The sequence below is a fragment of the Elephas maximus genome, chromosome 3, assembly GCF_024166365.1.
Source record: "Elephas maximus indicus isolate mEleMax1 chromosome 3, mEleMax1 primary haplotype, whole genome shotgun sequence".
NCBI lineage: Eukaryota > Metazoa > Chordata > Mammalia > Proboscidea > Elephantidae > Elephas > Elephas maximus.
This window is the reverse complement of record NC_064821.1, coordinates 150,311,373-150,334,010: the sequence shown is the minus strand read 5'-3', so window position 1 is coordinate 150,334,010 and position 22,638 is coordinate 150,311,373. Positions and strand designations below refer to the sequence as shown.

The following is a 22,638-nucleotide window of genomic DNA, read 5'->3' as shown; positions in this document are numbered from 1 at the left end:
ATTTAAAAATCCCGAAGAAGATCAGGAAGATAATTAAAATCACCAGTAGTCATACCACCTGCAGTGTATCCTTGGTGACATTTTTAAATATATCTTTATTTTCTTCTATTCAAACACATCTGTGGTTCTTTACCACAACATTTGAGTTACAGTACATACTGTATACCCTGAATTTTCACATACTGTATAGTAGACATTTTCTGGTTACATATTCTTAAAGAATATTTTATAATAATTGCCTGATTCTAATGTAATTTTTTTTTTGTTAAGATATTTGTGTAACCTCCAATCCCCTTCCTCCTTTTTTGTTTTTAAATCTTTTGCTGGATTGGTAAGATTTCTATATTGCTGATTTGGAAGCTTTAAATTACTGAAAAAAAATTTAATTATTGAACATATCATTAATATCATATGCAAGCAAAATTTTGCTGAAGATCTTTCAAAAGTAGCTGCAGCAGTATATCGACAGGGAACTGCCAGAAATTCAAGCTGAATTCAGAAGAGGACGTGGAACCAGATATATCGTTGTTGATGTCAGATGAGTCCTGGCTAAAAAGCAGAGAATACCAGAAAGATATTTACCTGTGTCTCATTGGCTATGCAAAGGTGTTCAACTGTGTGGATCATAACAAATTATGGATAAAATTGCCAAGAATAGGAATTCCAGGACACTGAAGAATCTGTATGTAGAACAAGAGGCAGTCGTTCAAACAGAACAAGGGGATACTGCATGGTTTAAAGTCAGGAAAGGTGTGCATCAGGGTTGTATCGTTTTACCATACTTAGTCTGTATGCTGAGCAAATAATCTGAGAAGCTCGACTGTATGAAGAAGAACGGGGCATCAGGATTGGAGGAAGACTCATTAATAACCTACATTATGCAGATAATATACAACCTTGCTTGCTGAAAGTGAAGAGGACTTGAAGCATTTACTGATGAAGATTAAAGACTACAGCCTTCAGGATGGATTACACCTCAACAAAGAAAACAAGTATCTTCACAACTGGACTAATAAGCAACATCATGGTAAACGGAGAAAAGATTGAAGTTGTCAAGGATTTCATTTTATTTGGATCCACAATCAACACCCATGGAAGCAGCAGTCAAGAAATAAATCTGTTGCAAAAGACCTCTTTAAAGTGTTAAAAAGCAAGGATGTCACCTTGAAGACTAAGGTATGCCTGACCCAAGCCATGGTGTTTTCAGTCACCTTATAAGCATGTGAAAGCTAGACAATGAATAAAGAAGACCGAAGAAGAATTGATGCCTTTGAATTGTGGTGTTGTCAAAGAATATTGAATATACCACGGACTGCCAAAAGAACAGAAAAATCTGTCTTGGAAGAAGTACAGCCAGAATGCTCCTTAGAAGCAAGGATGGCAAGACTGCGTCTCATATACTTTGGACATGTTGTCAGGAGGAATCAGTCCCTGGGGAGTAACATCATGCTTGATAAAGTGGAGGGTCAGCGACAAAGAAGACCCTCAACAAGGTGGATTGATGAACAGTGGCTGCAGTAACGGTCTGAAGCGTAACAATTGTGAGGATGGTGCAGGACTGGGCAGTGTTTCATTGTGTTGTACATAGGTCGCTATGAGTTGGAACCGACTCTACAGCACCTAACAACAACAACAACTGAAAGAATAGAGCTGGAGCATCTACAATATTATTCAATATCTTAATCTTCCTCCTGTATAACTACCCATTTCAGTGATTTCTTTATTACTATGTAGAATTTTTGTTAGTTGTTGTTCTTTAGGTGAAGGTTTACAAACTAGTTTCTCATCAAACCGTTAGTACACAGGTTGTTCTATGACACTGGTTAACAACCCCACGACGTCAGCACTGTCCCTTCTCAACCCTGGGTTCCCTATTACCAGCTTTCCTGTTCTCTCCTGCCTTCCAGTCTCTGCCCCAGGGCTGGTATGCCCCTACTGTGTAGAATTTTGTTCTTCTTTTAAAACACTTTAATTTTTTCTTCATGTACATTAAGTTTATTAATATGTTACCAATTTTTGTGCTAATCCTTATTTTTTGCATCCTAGTCTCATCTGGGTTTGTGTTTCTTTTTGTTGACATGCAAACTTTAGTGATTCTTCCGTGAGCATCTATAGATAGTAAACTTGTATTTGTGTCTGAAAACGTCTGTATTTTGTCCTTACTCTGGAATGGTACTTTAACTGACTTTGGAATTCTAGAATGACAGTTATTTTCCCTCAATACTGGGAAGATATCTTCTGACATTTATTATTGCCAATAAGAAGTCTGCTATCAGTCTATTTGTCATCCCTGTAGGCAATCTGTCTTTCCTCCGTCTAGTTTTGCATTTAATTTTATTCATCTTGATTGCAAATTAGCACTTTCAGTCTGAAGATTCATGTCTTTCTTAAGTTCCCAAAAAGTATAAGCACTGTCTCTTAAAATACTGCTTTTCTACCTTTCCTTGTATTCTAACTCAGACCGAGAGGTCATGGACCATTACCTGAAGTACATAACATTTGATCAGAGTCTTAAAGGATAAATAGGATATAGTAAGTTATAGGACAGTCCCGGTATGGGGAGCCACTTGTAGAAAGGCTTTGAAGTGCGCAGAACATATTCAGAATACTATATTTAGGCCAATTTGGAACACATGGAAAATATGAAGAAATGACTGGGGAAAAAATGAGATTAGAAGGAAATCATTAAAGCCTTATTGTAAAGAGCCCTAGAGCAGCCATTTTCATATTAAATGCAAGAGTAATGTCCTCATATTTGATCATCATAGTGGTTACTGTAGCAGCAGTGTGGAGAAAGGTTTGAAAGTGGGGCAAAACTGGATGTAGGGAGACTAGTTAGGGGGCTGTTACAGAATTTCAAGGACGAGAAAATTGTGACTTTATTTTTGTTCTCTATGCCTATTATCTGACTGATGGAAAATTATGTTTCCTCTTTTATTTTAATAAATGAATTTCTTTAATTACAAATGAGGCTATCATGTTGCCTTTGTTGGCTTTTATATTTGTGAATTGTCTATTAATATATACATGTTTTGCCTTGTAGTCTACAAGATTATCTTTTTTGTTTGTTTTCTTTTTCTATTGACTGTCTAGTCTACATCTCCACTCTTCTATACACTTTTATGCAGCCACCTAATATATTTCCTTATATATACATTTTTTTTTTAACTCTTCAATTTTTAATGTCTATTCATTCCCAGGAGAATTTTTTTTCCCTTTGTTTCCTAATTTTATTACTTATTGAAATTGAGCATATATCATATGTGCCTAACTATAAGTAGTTAAAGTAGTCCCCGATTTTCTTTATAAAAAAAGTCCAAAAACTATTTTTTTGTCAATTTGAAAACACGTATACTTTAGGTATTTTATTTGTTTCCTGGGGCTGTGGTAGCAAATTCCCACAAACTGGGTAACAGAAATTTATTGTCTTAGAGTTCTGGAGGCTAGAAGTTCAAAATCAAGGTAGGGGCGACGCTTTCCCTAAAGACTCTAGGGGAGATCCTTCCTTGTCTTGTCCTTGCGTCTGGTGGTTCCTGGCAACCCTTGACGTTCCTTGGCTTGTAGATGCGTTGGTCCAGTCTCTGCCTCAGTCTTCTCATATTGGATTAGAACTCTACTCCAGTATGACGTCATGTTAGCTGATAGCACCTTCAAAGACCCTATTTCCAAACAGGTTCACGTTCATAGGTACCAAGGGTTAGAACTTTAACGTATCTTTTTAGGGGACACAATTCAATCCATAACAGGTATGTAGATGAATTAATCAAATGCCTAGATTTATGAAATTTATATTTTAAATTTAGGTACATATACCTGTTTAAACTTGTTACTTTGTAAAATAACACTAATTTAGACACACTGTTTTCTTCCCCTTATTATTCACAGAACATTTTTCTTCAAACCATAAACTTAAACTCTTCATTTAGATGTTCAAGGTTGGTTTAAAGGGTTCATCTTTTAACTGCATCCCTTCTACAGAACTTGTCTACCCAAGGTTATCTGAAAACACTGTTGTTGTGGCTTTTTTTCCTGTTCTTTTCTTTACCTGCAATGTCTCCCTTCTTTACTTGTCAAAAATCCACTGGATTTTTCAAAGTCTAAAGGTATGAGACAACTGTTGCAGAGTTTTAACATTTGTCAAATCTAGCTGGTAGGTGTCTGTTTTTTTAGTATTTTCTGTATGTTTTAATTATTTTATAATAGAAACACTTACTATAAGTGTTCAAATAATTATTGAATCGAACTATGTTGTTTGTGAGTCCCTTCATTTAGTGAAAAATGGACAACCAAGAATATAAGGATGCATATGAATTTGCTGCAGATGTTAGATTAATGTTCATGAATTGCTACAAATACAATCCTCCACATCATGAAGTAGTGACAATGGCAAGAATGCTCCAAGTGAGTTGTTACTGTCCTCTGAAAGTGTTTTTCCTCTGAACACAGTTTAGAAATTTTAGAACCATAATTCAAGAGATAAAAAATACACACACACACACACACACACACTACTCCAAGTAGTAAAAAGCAGTTTTACAAATTATACTCTTAAAACGTTGTGGTTTTTTTTTTTTTTTTTTGAATGCTGCTACCTTGAATACAGAGGAAATTGTGAAGAGGGGACAGTCGATATCTGAGATAGGGTTGATTGGAGCCCATGTCTCACTGAAGGGAAGGCCACAGACTGTTGAAACTGAGTCATTGAGAGGTAGTAGAATGATGCACCAACTAAAGAATGAAAAACCCTTTGAAGAGGGTCCCCTGTATAACTTCAGAGGTCCTAGAAGCCTGTCTTGTCTAAAAAACAGAGAAAAGTTGCCAAAATTGGCAAGAAGGGAAGCATAAGTCTTTTTACTTATACTTTCTGCTTACTATATTTCTTCTATTATATCTTAAAGGGGAAAAAAAATTCTGACAAAAATATGATACTAAAATGCTCCCTTTGTTAAAAAGTATTTCTGTAGCATTAAATTAGAAGTGCAGAAAACCTTTACAGTCTAATTTTTTTGTTATAGGATGTTTTTGAAAAGCATTTTGCAAAGAGCCCAGATGAACCTGTTGAGAGTATGCCTGTATGTTCCAACAAAACAGATACCACAAAAACCCACGGTAGAGAAAGTAGTAGTGATGCTTCCTCTGAAGATAACACTTCTGATGATTCTGAAGATGAACGAGTTCAACGTCTTGCAAAGCTTCAGGAGCAGGTATTTGACTGTATTGATACAGCTTTTGTTATTCCTTTCTATGAGCTGTTACTGTTAGATCATTTATAAAATTCTTCTTGTAGATTAAAAGCTATTGTATTTAGACCACCTAGCAGCTATGGCTTTATTTACTTTTTAGCACAATTGTAATGTTTAATAGTGTTTCATACTCAAAAATCTATGTATCTTAAAATTTTATTTATATTCCTAACCACAATAATTAGTGGTTAGGAGTATAAATACTGAAGCAATTTATATGATATAATCTGAGATGTTTTATGGATGAAATCTTTACTTAACGTTTGCTACCTTTTGTGATAAAATGTTAACCTGCACTGAGCTTAAGCCTGAAAAATCAATTATTAAAAACTTAAGACTACCAGGAAATGTAAACTATTCTTGCTCAGTTATGGATGAATCTTCTAAGGTTGTGCACATGATGGTGTATGTAGTTTAATGTATGCCCTTCAAAACAATGAATTTATGAAATGAAATGAGAACTTGAAGGAAATATATGAATTTCAGGAAGGATACTCGACTTTTGAATACCTTCATTTTTTTCTAGTGTCTTTAGTTATTTGGAGCCATGAATGTTTAAAGACTTTTTCCTTTATCAGCTTAAAGCTGTTCATCAACAACTGCAAGTTCTGTCCCAAGGACCTTTCCATAAGATGAAGAAAAAGAATGAGAAGTCTAAAAGAGAAAAGAAAAAAGAGAAGTTTAATAACAGAGACGAACAGCCAAGGAAAAAGGCTAAGCAAACGAAACTAAAGGAAAAGTCCAAGAACAAGTAAGTATCTTTTACAGTGGCTTATTAAAACATAACATTATCTAAAATAAATCAGACTAAACCTAATTTTTGTTACAGTCAGCCAAAGAAGAGGCAACAACAGGTCGTTGCTGTGAAATCTGAGGTTGAAGATAATGCTAAACCGATGAATTACGATGAGAAGAGGCAGTTAAGTCTGGATATAAACAAACTCCCCGGAGATAAACTTGGGCGGATAGTTCATATAATACACTCAAGAGAGCCTTCTCTGAGGAGTTCCAATTCTGATGAGATAGAGATAGACTTTGAAACACTGAAAGCATCAACATTGAGAGAACTAGAAAAATATGTTGCAACTTGTCTAAGAAAAAGACCACTAAAACCTCATGGTATGTAAGTATATTAATAGAAATCAGCATGCTACGTGTGTTAGTTTTTGGTTATACTCAGTTTTGGTTTTTTTTCTCCCTCCTCCTGAAATACACAGCTAAGAAAATAATGAAGTCCAAAGAAGAACTTCAATTACAAAAAAAACGAGAGTTGGAAAAGCGGTTACTGGATGTCAATAATCAGTTAAATTCTAGAAAATGTCAAACAAAATGTAAGTGGCAGTTTTAAAATGTTCCTGAGGCTATTTAATTTTATTGGCATTTTAATGTGTTTCCCTGTATTGCAGCTGAGAAGACTCAATCATCCAATCCAATTGCACAGGGTTCCCGACTGAGTGAAAGCAGCAGCAGCAGCAGCAGCAGCAGCTCCTCGGCGTCTGAGAGTAGCAGTGACTCAAGTTCTTCAGACAGCAGTGATTCTGAATCAGGTTAGCTGTCCCCTTAAGCGTACCTCTGTTTTGAGGCAATTCTTTTCATGTAATACTGAGACATATTTTCATATTTTGAAGAAATATTTGTTACTTACCCAGAACCTATGGTTTGGATGTCACACTTATTTAATTGCATGTAGACAGTCTTAATATTTTCTCATGTCATAAAATAGATACTGTATAAAATGAAACTTTATATTATAGCTTTGTGACTTATAGACTTGTAATGTTGAAAATAAGTGTTTGAAAGGTGGGATAGTCATTTAATAAATAATACCAGATCTTAATACCAGGAAATATGAGATAATAAAATACCAGATCTTCACTTCTTTTTTATAAAAGATTACTTGAGGACATCTTTCACTTTATTGTCATAGATACATGACACATGTTATAGTGTGGATAGATCACTCTAATGTTGCAGAGTATTTCCTGTTGTGACAATGCATTTTGAATTGCATTAGCATCTTAAATTAAGAAATCAATACTCCCAGAAACTATGTAAAGCATATTTTCACTTCTGTAGTTTCTTCACAGTAGAATATTATCGCCCATTTATAGAAAAATGTACTTTAAATTCAGGTTGTCAGTTATGCTAAAGTATCGTATTACTTTGTATGATTTAGCATCAGCTGTTCCAAGCCTAAATGATTCATGCTTTCTTTTTGCCTTTTTTTTAATGGTTCTATAGTTGACAAAGCAATCACTGCCCCAAGGATACTGAGTTAGCAGTGGTGTTCCATCATTGTTGACCAAAAGACACATTCAGAATATGACACTTTTGTACCTAAAATTTTGTTTTATTTTTAAATGAGATGTTTCTTGTTTGTCAGTGAAATTTAATTCTCTTCTCTTTTAAAAACACCCCACACAGAATGTTGTCACATCAGGAATTCTTAGTGTTTGTTAAGAGCATTCCTCTTAATCTCTGTCTGATAGTAAAGATCTGCTGGCTTGCAATACATTCTGTGTCACGTTTTGTTTCGTGTAGTTTCTGTTTCTGTGGTGTCGATTGCTGCATTTTGTTTTTTACATTTCTCAAGTTTATAGTGGTAAACACATTGTGTTTTTTGTAAGAATAAACAAAATTTGCACTTTTGTTGAATTTTGTCATAGTAGAAAATTGAAAAATTAATTTGGGGCTCTGATTATAAATTATTTCCTTATATTTGACTTTTAAGCATAAAACAATGCTGGAAAAAATCTAAGTTCCATTTAGTATTTTAAACTGTAATTAGCATTTGTAATTTCATCTAATAAAGCGTTTGTGGCCTAATAAGTTAGAGCACTTTGTCTTTTATTTGTAGGACAAAATTCTTATTTGTTAGTTTGAGTTACCTAATTATATATTGAAAGCTGGTCAATAAATGCCTTGAGTATTAGAGGAAAAGCACTATATACACAGTGCTTCAATAAAGCACCTTGATTTTAATTTGAATTATCAGTTTCTGATAGAATATTCCAATATGTTACTCAAAGGAAAGACTGTTTATCAAATGTGCATTGTTAAAATGGTACAATATGTATTTTCTGTTTTCCCAACTTTCCAACAGAATAACTCAGGCACAGAATTCTAATCTTAAAACACTGCTTGTGTTGAATTTTTATTTTGTGACTGATATTCTTTAATGTCATCTTTTTTTATTAAAAAGAGCTGTTTTATGTATTATTACTAAAATAAAATCAAAGTAGCATATTTTTATATTTCTGTCTACATTGTGGATAGTGTACAGGTTTGTGACACTAAGATCAGTTTGTCTTCTAACGTGATAGTATGAGTTGTCATTTAGCATTGAAATTTTAACTGTCTTATGAACATTCAAACTGTATGCTTTGTTGGAAAAATATTGTATATGTATATTATGAATTGTGAATGCAAAGTCTAACTTAATGGGGAAAAAAGTGTTCATAAAATAAATCAGTAAATGAAGCTATAGGACCTTGTCTTCTAAATATTAACTTCAGTTGTACGCATTAAAATACTTTAAGGCTCAAGAACATACTTTACTTTTCTGGGAACAACAACAAACTGTAAAGAGAAAGATTGTAAGTTGTGAAAAATAAGCAAGTCAGACCATATCAACAGTAATACCTATTGTAAAAATAAGTGTTGATTCTTGATTGTGCACATGACGTTCTGAAGGAATAGATGACAAATCCTATGTCCAGGTTCAGGGAGGAAATAGAGCTATTTACTAAGAAAATACAGTTTGTAAAAATTAGGTACATCAGCAAAAACTTTTTCTGAGGTTACGTAAGTAAAAATCAACTGAAAATAAAAGATTTTATAGCTTTAAAAGTATGATTTATCCAGAACTGAAACTTAGAGTTGAATACCATCTTCATTCTCAGAGCTCTGGTTAATTAGGCTTTTGACTATTTAAGATGGTAGATATGAATATACTTTCATCTTTTCTAATTCCTAATGGAGGAAACTTTTCTGAACATCTCTGTGAGAAATTATTTTCTGATAGACATTGATCTTTAGTAATTTTTTCTTAATTTGTTTAATACTTGTCTTCTGGGGCCTTTATAATAATTTAGCTATATTCAATTTTCTTAATCAAGTCACAGTCTTTTAGAATTTTGGTTTTCAGGGTCAGAGCTCTAAATTCACTTTTCTAAATTCTTTAAAATTATTGACTTGCTGTTCTTATAGTTATCCTGTATTATGAGTTTAGTTTCTCTTTACTGAAATACTCTGTTTAGGTGTGCCTAAATTTTTAAGAATAGTATCTGTGAAAAACCTTTAAGTGCCATAAGTAGTGTTAGGACTATTTATTCCATTATTATTTAAATAGTTATCTTTCATGTATCCTCAAACTTCAGATTATGCACTTGTGAAAAATATGGACTCACTATTTCTGCTCTATTGCAAAGGATTAGTTACGTGGCAGAGTATTGATTTCCAAGGAAAGTTTTATTTAAAAATATAGGAAACTCACTTTAATTCTTATCATTTCAAATAGCATATTAAATCAGGTTTAAGGAGGAGTTATGATGAAATCTCAAATCCATGAAGAATCAAAGTGAGAAATAAGTGGGCTAGAAGTACTCTGTTACAAATTTCAATGTGATTCAATTTTATCGTTGAAATTATCTTCTGACTGACTTCAAAAGTCAAACCAAACCCACTGCCCTTGAGTCAATTCCAATGCATAGTGACCCTATAGGATAGAGTAGAACTGCTCCATAGGATTTCCAAGGCTGTAAATCTGTGGAAGCAGACTGCCACATCTTTCTCCCCCAAAGCAACTGGTGAGTTTGAACCACTGACCTTTTGGTTAGTAGCCCAGCATTTTAACCCCTGTGCCACCAGGGCTCCTGATTGACATCAGAATATGCAAGTAGTCATGTACAGATAAGTCAAGACCATTTATTAAATATTGTATAAGTATAAAACCTTAACAAAATATCATTAAATGTCAGATCAAAGGTGTAAATTAGGCTTGAGAATAAAATTAATTCCAGATGTCTAAGTTGGCTGTACTGTCCTAGTATGAACACACAAGCTATTCAAAGTTTTCCTAATGCACAGTAATTTCAGGGCTATCTAGAGTGGTATAATACAGAGTTATATAACTAATAAGTAATGGCTTCAATTCTGTGATTCAAATATTACTGAGAAAAAGCAATCAAATAGAGCAGTTCAACAGTAGTAGTGCTTTTGATTGAAATCTTGTGGGAAACAACTACAAGAACTGTCTAAAATGGAATCTCATATTAGTGTGAAATAGAATATTTTTCAAGAATGTTCAACTTCAATTGTGAAACAGTGAAATATAAGCTCAATGTTATGACATCAATTCACTATTTTTCTTTACTTGGTTAAGATTTAAAGTGAGTTTGGACTTTTTGCTTTTATTAGCTTTAATGTAATCTTTAGGCCTTCTATAGAAGTGACAAGAATGTGATTTTTTTTTTCCATGCAAGAGCAAAAGGACTAACTTGGTTCAAGCCTAGATTTTGTTATAATTTTTTGGAATGATGATTTAGTAAATGTAGGAAGTATGCAATGACAATCTTGAAATAATCTTTTTTTATTCAAGCTAGTAAGTTTAAAACAAATGATTAGAGTTCATCATTTAAAATATTATTTAGCTTTTGATCAAAGCACTTTGGTTCAAAGTACTAGAAGGATAAAATTCAGGAACCCGGGCTTAATAAAAAATGCACATATTGAGGCCTATACTTGAACCCCGCTTGGGCCTTAGAAATAGTGGTAAATTATGTCTTAAGCATTTAGAATTTTTTTCTGCTCGAACTGGGTCACCCTGAATAAACAAGACTGTCAAGAAGAATGTTTCTAAACCTTAGCATGGTACATTAGAATCACCTGAAAAACTCTTCGATAAAATATTGTGTCTGGATTTTAATTGAATCAGGAGTGGGGCTAGGTATATGTATTGTTAAAAGTTTCCCAGGCGATTCCAGCATGCTGCCAAGTTTGAGAATCATTTGTCTAGATTTTTTTTTTCCTACCTAGTTCCAATGCCCTTGATAAAAGTAACAGGCATTTCATAATTGGTTTGCTCTTTCAACTACTTTGATGAAAATTGCCAAAATATACTTGACAGGGAGGAAGTTTTTTTTAGTTCAAAAACAGATTGCTTGCTTTTCATCAATAGAACATGGCTTGAGTGATGGTGATAAACTTGGACAAATCATTTAATATCTCTGGACCTGCTTGCCTTCCTATAAAATAAGGTAGCAGAACCAAATAGTAACTTCCAATCACTTTTCTATACCCTGTCCTCTATACCTGAAGTGAGTAACTTGTCTTTTTAATTAAAAAATCTTCAGTAATGATTTCTGCTACATGTAGCATTGTATTCTGTTTTTGGATTATGACTATATAATTTTAGTCCAAATTGCTGATAATTTTTGGTATTTCTGTACCATCTATCTCAGTGCCTCGGTAGGTGGTGGGAATTAAATAAAGCCTTTAATCGAATCTTCACGGTTCTTTCCAGCTTTTTTTATTCTGTAATTAAATGATTTTTGGCATAGTTTACAAGGCAGACTTTCTAATCCAAGCTTTATATTGAGGTATTTGGGGAGATGTGAAATGAGCCCATATTGTGTAATGCTCATAGTAGGCATTTGTTTATTAGTTTACATACATTACCTAATTTGATCCTTATAAGGTGGGTGTGCATGTTATCATGGTTCCCCAGAGAAATTTTTTGACGTATATGTTGTCATTATAGTGCTCAATTTAATTGATATTTGTTAGACCTGGTAGGGCTTCGTTGCTAATTGAAATGTGATCTTAAGCTTGATGGTGAAAATATGTATGCTTGCCTTTTAATTCCAAAGACCAGGAACTCATTTGTAAAGAGAGAGATTTAGCAGTTTCGGTTCACTGTGCTCCTGAAAAGTCAATTATGTATGATTAGAACGAGAAGCAAAATTTTGAGTTACAGGCTATCATTATTCATCTATCTATAATTGTAAGACTTTTATGAGACATAATATACTTGGTAGTTTTGATTTTTCTATTAATTCTTTGATGCCTTTGCTAGTGTTTTCATTTTTTGAGGAGCTAATTTTATAGTAATTCTGAGCTTTAATTTCATATCTCAGAAAACTATGGGTTATGCCCTTGAAGTTTTTAGCAGAATAGTAATGTGATATGTCATATTTTTTAGTATAGCTTATATTGCAGGATAATGTAGTTTAGGTACATATTTGAATAACTAAAATAGATATATAGATGTGAATATATTATATAATCATATTAATGAAGTCTGTCTTTTTTTTTTTTAATTCAAAGCTGAAACCATAATTTCTCCCCTAAATGTGAACTACTTGGATCTGTACCCTCAATCTTTGCAGTCTGTCTTCTTCTCTTTCCCTTCCACTTAACCCCTGACACTTAATAATACTTAGTGGAGTAACAATAAGATGGCTCATATCATTTTAAATACTTGAATTCTTTAAATTAAAGCACGTCATTGAGTGGCATGTAGCAATTTTAACAATGTCCAGCATCAAACATTTTAGGAAAGAACAGTAACACATCCAATGGAAACTGATGGCATTTCAGGAGGCAGAAGGTAATTATTAAAATTAGAATGTTTTAAGTTTGAATAATATTTGGTGTTGACCAGCCTTGGTGCCCTGGAGCCTGCAGCAAGTGGCACATAGGTGGTTCATGAAAGCTGGCCTGAAGAGATGGATCAGGCAGTAACTACCAGCTGGATGCTTTGCCACACTGACTTAGGCTTGTGATTGGGGAGGATAGCACCAGATTCAATTGTAGGGTAAAGATAGAGGGACTGATTAGCACCCTGACAGATCTCTTTACATCTACTCCCAATGTCAGCTGTAAAGATATTTCTAAAGGTAAAGAAGGTACTATGTATTATAAAACTCATTTGTTGTTATATAGTTGAGGCTGCCAAATAGCTTGGAAGTAAATAGAGTATTAATTAGGTGGGATATTTGTTATAGTGCTTAGCAAGCAGAACACACTTTACCACAGAGATCAAATGGCTTCACTTTGAATAAAAGGCTATATCCATTCAGATAAATGATCCATAACCCTTCTCTTATAATAAATTCTTAATTATTTTAATTAAGCCTCTAATGGCTATTATTTATAACTATTTGGTAAAAGATGATTTTAATATGATTGGTACTGCTTATTTAAAACCTTGTTATCTCTGTTGTAACTTGTTCCTTTTGAAGCTATCACTTATTCAAGCTCTTTACTGTGAAGTAACACACTGTTCTTTTTTGCCTAAACATAATCCAAATTGAAATTTGGAATGGATATTTATTCCATTGTGTGGAAAAGACAATATCGTAAAAACTAGTATACCTTCAGAAATATTGACTAATTCATAGAGGGCCAAGCCCTGTGACTACTAAGAGTTTCTTGATTTAAGAGGTTGGTATTAAAGAAATTCTCCTGAAATCACCATTTTATTTCTAATTTAGATGATAATTTCTTAAGCTGGCAAATATTGAAATACTTATTTATGTACATTTGCAGAAGCATTTCCTAAATTTACCGGAGTGAAACAGAATGATTCTCCTTCTAAAGAGAACATAAAGGTAAGTCAACTCTTTATTTGTACTTTAGACTTTATAAAGTATGTATGTTATAACTCACTGGCATAGTAATTAGCTTTCTTAGGTGACTTATATGAAAAGAGTTATCACTTTTTTCAGCTTATAAACTAAATGCTCAAAGATGTCTTTCTGAAAAAGATTTAATAGAGAAGCTATTTGGCTTCATTTTTCTAACAGGATAGAGCTGTTACATAAGTCAAACAGATTAGTACAACAAATTCCAGAAGCTTCAGTTTAGCTTTGGGAATCTGAATGCAGGCGATGGTGTTACCAGGTGGAAACCCCAGGTTCTTCCTCGGCATGACTCATAAAACCCAAAAAAATCAAACCCGTTGCCGTTGAGTCAATTCTGACTCGTAGCAATCCTATAGGGCAGAGTAGAACTGCCCCGTAGAGTTTCCAAGGAGCACCTGGTGGATTACAAACTGCTCATCTCTTGGTTAGCAGCTGTAGCACTTAACCACTACGCCACCAGGGTTTCCCATGATTCACATTGGCCAATAAATGAGAGACCGAGGTGGGAGAACAGGAAAGGCACCTTTATTTCGTTGTACAAGGCAAAGGAGCCAGTCGGAGCTGCTGCCGCCAAGACTGCTCTCCAAGGGTGGGCAGGCAAGTTACTTTTAAAGGGGTTTACAAGTAGGGACTCATATAAGTTACGGCAGCAGCATTCTTAATCATACTATGCAGGCGCAGTGGGGTGTACGTATAACCTGCAAGCAAAAGCAGGATGCAGGTACAAAGTTGGGGGCGGTGGGGTGGTCGGGGAAAGCCCAGCAAAGGAAATCAGATTTTTAATACAACACTGTAGGGGCTCTGTCTCAATGGCCTTGCTGTCTCCATGCGTGCACAGTACTGTGTGCATAGTAAGTTGGAGTTTCTTAAAAAAAAAAAAAAAGTATGGGAATGACAGCTAGGGTTTCTTAAAGATGAAGCTTATAATTGCCAGCTATCAATTTTAGCAGTTCTGTGTTCGATTAGTAGTTGACATGCTTTGTAAAGGAAAGAAGTAATTTTTTTTTTTACTACTTCAGGTTGTCATCCTTATATACGATTTTTTTTTTATCCTTTGTGCCCATCCCAGGTATAGGATTATAGTAAATTTATTTGACAACATGTAACTACATTAGGAGAATATAATGATAACACTGTCTTGAAGGACCTCTGAGTTGTGAGAAGGGGTATAATCACACAGTTAAGAGACTGTATGATTAATGTTATGATAATCTATATTCAAAATTTATTGAGAAAATGAGAGAGGAATACATATTGCCTGAAGGAGGGACAGGTTTCACAGAGGAGGTAATGCTTAAACTGCATTTGAAAGGATAGGAAAAGGAAGAAATGGGTAGTATACTGACATGCAGATTAAGGGTTTATTTTTTTAAACAAAGGCATGAAGAGAGGCAAAGAAGCACAGCAGGTGTCAAGGAAATGTAGCAGCAAGGATATTTGTAAGGAAGCAGGGGATTAGATGATTTGGGTAATGTAATAGGGAGTACTTTGAATATCTAAGTGAATTGTTGTCAGGTGCTTTAAGATTTTCTAGGCTGTCATCTTTACCGGAGTAAATTGGCATGTCTTACCCCCCACCCCCATCCCGCAGGACTTGCTGGGTAGGTTCAAACAGCCAACCTTTTGGTTAGCAGCCAAGTGCTTAACCGTTGCACCACCAAAGGCTCCTTCTAAGTAAATTACTAATATTTAATTGGATAGGGGGTGGGCAGACAGTAGTGGTTCATTAGAATTCTTACCTTCCATGTAGGCACCTAGGTTTGATTCCCAGCCAATGTACCTTAACTGCAGCCACCACTTATCTATCAGTGGAAGCTTGCATGTTGCTGTGATTTTGAATAAATTTCAGGGAAGCTTCCAGACTAAGACTAGAAAGAAAGGCCTGATAATCTACTTCCAATAAAATCAGCCAGTGAAAACCCTGCGGATCACAACAGTCTTATCCCATTGTGCATGGGGTTGCCACGAGTCAAGGGCCAACTGGAAGGCAGCTAACAACACTTTGCTGGGGAGGAGTGAGTTCTCAAAAGATTTTGAATAGGAAGAAGATACAGGTGGTCTGTCTTTCCATAGGTATTAGTAGAATCAGAAAATAATGCCAAGTTAAGAAAGAACTTTGAAAACATTTTTAATATATACCATGTGGAATACCACCATTATTGTCTATTTGTGGCCAAAATGTTTTGCTCATGCAGGAAGAAGATGCCCATTAGTGATAAAAGAGGGTATATATTAATTTATAGATTAATTAATGAATGAGTGTATTGAATATTTCTGAAAATGACCTTTTGTTTATTTAAACCTCAATCTTTGATTTTAAGTTTTGGGCTTGGGTCTACATTATTGTTGGGATAAATATTCCTATGGAATTCATTTCATCAGGCTAGCATAAGGGCTATACATACACTTGCCTTATCTACCCACTCATCCCCAATCCCCTTATTAGAAATCAGGAAAAAGACTGCCCTGTTCATCCCTGCAACTCAACGCTTAATAAATAAGGTACCGGGGCTTTGAAACTGTAACTGAGTTTGCCACTGGATAGGTGCGAGATCTTAGGCAAGTTACTTTTCTTATTTCTAAGTCCTCTTAAAAAACTGTAAATAGGGATAATATTTATATCTAAGGCATGGGCGTATTAAAGAAAAAAATATAAAGGGCCTTAGCCTGGTGCTTCACACATAGTAAGCATTAAATAAATGTTTATTATTACAATACAGCTTTTACTAGACAGTAAACACTGATTCAGAGTTTGTTTTAAATTCCCCCCTCATGTCTGTAATTCAGTAACGAAAAAGGGGGTAAAGAAAGTGGATTGGTCTCTAAACTTGGTATAAAAGCTTAGTTGTTATTTTCAGTAGATCACTGGAATGTATTTGAAAATGAGTTGTTGTTAAATGCCATTGAGCCAATTTTGATACATAGCAACCTCACGTGACAGAGTAGAACTGCCCCATAGGGTTTTCTTGGCTGTAATCTTTATAGGAGCAGATTGTCAGATCTTTCCTCCCGCAGAGCTGCTTGGTGGGTTACAGTGCCAGCTTTTCAGTTAGCAGCTGAGTGTTTAACTGTTACACCACCTGGGCTTCTTTTTGAAATGAATAGTACTGTTTAATAACATATTATCTACGTGTACCAGTAACTAAGATACTAGGATTTGACTAATTCTACTTCTGATTTGCTATATGATGGCCAACTTATTTAATCTTGCTAAACCTTACTTTCTTCATCTGTGAGATAGGGATAATTGTACCTCACAGGGTTGTGTGACTTAAATGATACGGTGTTCAAAAGGTAGTATTAAATTCTTTCCTCTTCTGTTTACATTCTCTTAGTTGAATTTCTTGTGTGGTTAAAATTCTGAAAGATAATTGTTTTTACAGACACAGTCTTTTATGCAAGACACGACTCCTGTTCATCAGACCACACATTCATGTGGAATACCACCAAATCACTACCAGTTAACATTTCATTATCAAGAATTAGAAAAATTACAGAGTGTGAAAAACATTTCACCTTTACAAATCTTGCCTCCCTCAGGTAAGAAATTAACAAACGGCTGTGATTGAGAAGCTGACTTCTTAAACTTTGTATATGAAAATGTTAAAATGTCATTATAAGTATTACATACCGGGAAATACTGAAATCCTAACCAGAAAATTCCAGGTTAGAAATAATTACTGAAGTATATTGTTAGAAATAATATGCTTTATACCCATAGGTATTCATTACATTTGGATGAAGAAAAAAACATGTATGGTTCACACCCAACATACCTTCATATTGATTATATACATTGGAATGTGGGCTAGATATAAAAAACTGTCACTGCCAAAGCCCACACTATCAAGTTCTGAGCAGACTTGGAAAATATTACTCTAACCTCCATGATGCCCATGTGGGTTGGAAAGGTAGGATGGAATCAGGAAAAGATATTTAGGGATTCCATAGGTACAGAAATGAAGTTATGTAAATCAGAAATGTTTTACAGTTCAGAAACTTGGGCTAGAAGACTTGCCTAGTGTTGGTTCTTATTTACCTAAAACATCTTTCCAAACTAGCTAAATTTTATATTGTTAGATTCATCTGATTGTGTAGTTATATTGTGTTTTAGTATTGTCAGAGGTGAAGGACCAGTTAAGGAACTGATTGCTGAAGTCTAGGAAAGAAATTATGAGGACCAAAATTAAGTCAGTGAGAACGGAAAGGATGTGGACATATTAGAAAGATATTTTTGAGGCAAAATTATTAGATTTTGTTAGACTGCATCATCTACCAGCAGATATCCAATAGTTAGATTCCAAATAGGAAGAAGAGCTCATTTTAGATATATTTGAGGTGCTGCAGAACATATGATTGGAAATAACTAATACACAACTAGAAATCGGTTTCTGAAACAAAGAAGAAATAACAAGAATTTAATTTAGGAATTAGTCACATAGAAGCCTTTTATGTCCCTGGGTGGTGCAAACAGTTAATGTTCTCACCTACTAACCAAAAGGTTGGCAGTTTGAATCCACCCATAAGCACTTCAGATGAAAGGCCTGGTTATCTACTTTTCAAAATTTCAACCATTGGAGCGAACATGGCACCCTAGACAGACACATCATGCCATCACTCTGCAGCAAAAACCGGAATAATAAATAAAACAGATATAAATGTCAATCCTGGAATCCTAAGCATCAAATGAAGGGGTAAAGAACTAGGTCAAACACAGAATGGGAGAAGAAACTGATGGAAAACAGAGAACAAGGAAAGATATGGAGTGGAGGACCTTTGCCAGCCAGCACAGTTGCCATCTTGGAACACAGTCAGCAATGATGCTGGACAGGGAATGCAGAAAGGCAACTTCATGGAGCTCTGAAAAGGAGACAGAGCACCCAGTAACCAGAGAAACACGCTTTCCTACCCCTCACTCTTCGGCACCATCGGGCCATGCTGTGCCACCTTGGCTAGCCTGCTGCCACCCTGGATTCACCCCACCCCTACCCGTTAGCTTCCACTACTGTTTTTTTTTTTCTCTCTCCCACCTAGCCCCAAACCCCACCTCTACCCCTTCCTGCCTGGCCACGCCACACTCCCTTGGCTAGAGAGTTACCAGTCTGCCGCCACCACAAATCCACCCCACCCCCACCCACTAGCTCCCACCACATCATTTTTATTTTCTTCCTTTTCTTTCTCCCTCCCACCTAGCCCTGTACCCCACCTCTATGTCCTCCCACAGGGTTGCACCGCACCACCTTGGCTAGAGAGCCCACTGGCCTACTGCCACCCTGGGTCTACCGCACTACCACCCTCTGGCTTCTGTTGCGCCACCATTTTTTAAAAAACTTTCCCCTTTCTTCCTTCCTCCCACCTAGCCCCACATAACACTTCTCCTCCTTTCCACTGGGCCATGCCACACTGCCACAACTAGAGAACCACCAGTCCGCCACCACTCTGGGTCTGCCCTGCCCCAACTTGCCAGCTTCTGCACCACCTTTTTTTTTTTTGCTTTTTTCTCTTACTCTTCTTTCTCTCTATCACCTAACCTTGTACATCATCTTCCCTCCCTTCCAACTGGGCCCCAGGTCTGCCCTACCTGCATTCACCAGCACCCACTATGCTGCCAGTTTTTTCATTTATTTTTTCTCTTTTCTTCCTTCCTCCCACCTAGTCCAGTATGTCATTTCACCCCCCTGCCTCTAGACCCCACCATGCCACTGTGGCTAGAGAGCCACTGGCCCACAGCCATCCTGGATCTGTCCCACCAGCTCCTACTGCCCTCACCCCCTTTTTTTCTCTTCCTTTCTTTCTTCTTCACACCCAACCCCATATGTCACTTCCCCTCCCCTGCCACTGGCCTTCAGGACTGCCCCACCCTACCATGCTGCCAGTTTTCTAAGTTTTTTTTAATCTATTTTTTCTTTCTTTTCTTCCCTCCTCCCACCTAGCCCTGTACACCACCTCCCCCACTTCATGCTGGACTCTGCTGCACTGTCGCAGCTAGAGAACCACCAGCACATCAGCCCGCTGCTGCCCTAGGTCTGTCTCGCTTCCACCAGTGGCCCCCACCGTGTCACCATTTTCTTTTCTTTCTTCCTCCCTCCTAGCCCAGTACATCACCTCCCCTCTGTTCCTACCAGCCCCCAGTTCCACCCCACCCCTACTTGCTGACCCCTGCCACACCGACTTTTTATTTTTCTTCTTCCGTTTCTTACTTTTCTTTCTTCTTCCCACCTAGCCCCAATATCAAAACATATAAAAGAGCAGGACAAGATGGCTCCAGCAAGTGACCAAGATAAAGAATCAGATGCCCATCTGGTAGAAGAAAGAACAGTGGAACAATCTGATGAGGAATTAAAAATACTAATATATAGGGCTCTCCAAGAGATTAGGAAAGGGATCAAGTAACACACAGCAAAAAAGGGAAAACATACCCAAAATCATGGAAAACACAGACAAAGCAATTGAACAATTCAGGAAAATTATACAAGAACAAAACGTTTAAATAATTAGTAAGCATACAAAAATAGCAACTAGAAATCCAAAAGGTAAACTATAAAATTTCAAAATGGACAACTCAGTAGAAGGGCTTAGGAGCAAATTTGAAACAATGTAAGACAGAATTGGTGAAATTGAAGACAAACCATGGACATCACTTTGAGGAAAAAATCAGAGAAAAGAATGAAGAAAACCTAAGAATTATGTGAGACAATCAAGAGCAAAACTTGCACATGATTGGAGTTCCAGAACAGGGAAAAAATGGAAAACACAGAGAAGATTGTTGAAGATTTCATAGCATAAAACTTCACAAATATCATGAAGGACAAAAAGTTGACCATCCAAGAATGTCAACAAATGCCATGTAGGATAGACCCCAAAAGAAAGTCACCAAGACGTATCATAATCGCACTAGCCAATATAAAAGACAAAGAATACTAAGAGCAGCTTGAAAAAAACAAAAAGTCAAAAGAAAAACATTAAGTCTAAGCTCTGATTATTTGGCAGAAAGCATGCAGGCAAGATGACAATGGAATGACATATATAAAACCTTGAAAGAAAAAAAAAAACTGCCAACCAAGAATAATATATCCTGAAAAGCTCTCCTCAAAAATGAAGGCAAAATTAGGTCATTTTCATATAAGCAGAAATTAAGGGAATTCATAAAAACCAAACAAAACTTATGAGAATATTAAAAGGAAGCCCTTTCATTAGAGAACCAACACTGGACAACAACCAGAATCTATGACACAGGACAGCATCAGCCAGATACCAACCTAGCTAAACCCAATAATAAATAATAAAACAAAACTGAAAGACTTAAAACAGGGAAACAGATGTCATTCTGTAAATAATGACAGCATCAAAACAATAAAAGGGGGAAGAGACAGTGTAGGTATAGAACTTTCAAATGGAGAAGAAGTCAAGGTGATATCAAGTAATAAAAGACTGGTTCAAACTTAGGAAGATAAGGGTAAATTTTAAGGTAACCACAAAGTTAACAAACCTCTTTATCAGAATAAAAAGTAGAAAAACATAAGGTCTCAGTAACACAAAATCAACAATAACGAAAGAAAATAAAAGAAAATCTGCAAACAGAAGGAACTCAGGACAGGAAAGTAGGAGGAACAAAGACAATGTCAGCACCACCAAAAAAAAGGACAGCAGTACAACAACAATAAGCCATTACCTACTGAATAACACTGGATATAAATGGATTAAATGTACCTGTAAAAAGAGAGAGTAGCAGAATAGATAAAAAGCACGACCCATCGATACGCTGTCTACAAGAGACACATCTTAGACACAAGGACATAAATATATTAAAAATCAAAGGATGGAAAAAATACTTCAAGTAAACAGTAACCAAAAAAGGCAGGAGTAGCAAGGCTAATCTCAGATAAAATAAACTAAGGCAAAATCAACCATAAAAGACAAGGAAGAATGTTGTGTAATGGTCAAAGGGACAATCCACCAAGAAGATACAACCTTAATAAATATCTACACACCCAACAACAGGGTTCCAAAATACATGAACTCTGACAGCACTGAAAAGAGAAATGGTCCTGCAATAATAGTAGGAGACTTCAACACATCACTCTTGGTAAAAGCATAAATTCAATACAAACCGTAACTGACAGTGCACAAACACCAGAAGATAAACTAGGTAAGTGGGAGCTCCTAAAAATTAAACACTTAAGTTCTTCAAAATACTTCACCAAAAGAGTAAAAAGAGAACTTAGAGACTGGGAAATTTTTTTTGGTTACCTCATATCCAACAAGGGTCTAATCTCTAAAATCTATAGAATACTTCAACACTTCAATAACAAAAAGTCAAATAATGCACTTAAAAAGTGGACAAATGATATATGAACAGACACTTCACCAAAGAAGACATTCAGGCAGCTAATAAAGGCATGGAGAAAATTCTGGCAATCATTAGCCATTAAAGAAATGCAAGTCAAAACTACAATGAGATACCATCTCACCCGACATTACTGGTACTAATCAAGATAACAAATGTTGGAGAGGTTGTGGGGATATTGGAACTCTTGTGCACTGCTGGTGGGAATGTAAAATGGTACAACTGTGGAAAATGTTCTAACACCTCCTTAAAAAGCTAGAAATAGAAATACCATTTGATTTAGCACCCCCACTATCAGGATTGTATCCTGGAGAAATAAGAGCAGTCACACGAATAGACGTATGCACACCCATGTTTATTGCAGCATTATTCACAATAACAAAAAGATGGAAACAACTTAAGT

At 35.7% G+C, this 22,638-nt stretch overlaps 1 protein-coding gene across 1 annotated transcript in view; it reads left to right on the top strand.

Moving 5' to 3' along the window:
• BRDT (bromodomain testis associated) overlaps nt 1–22,638 on the top strand; it is a 106,094-nt gene that overhangs the window by 18,128 nt on the left and 65,328 nt on the right. The window contains 9 exon segments of the mRNA XM_049875564.1: nt 4,273–4,401; nt 5,016–5,204; nt 5,822–5,994; nt 6,073–6,362; nt 6,461–6,574; nt 6,650–6,790; nt 13,794–13,855; nt 15,122–15,175; nt 17,272–17,428. Coding sequence (XP_049731521.1) covers nt 4,273–4,401; nt 5,016–5,204; nt 5,822–5,994; nt 6,073–6,362; nt 6,461–6,574; nt 6,650–6,790; nt 13,794–13,855; nt 15,122–15,175; nt 17,272–17,428 — 1,309 coding nt within the window.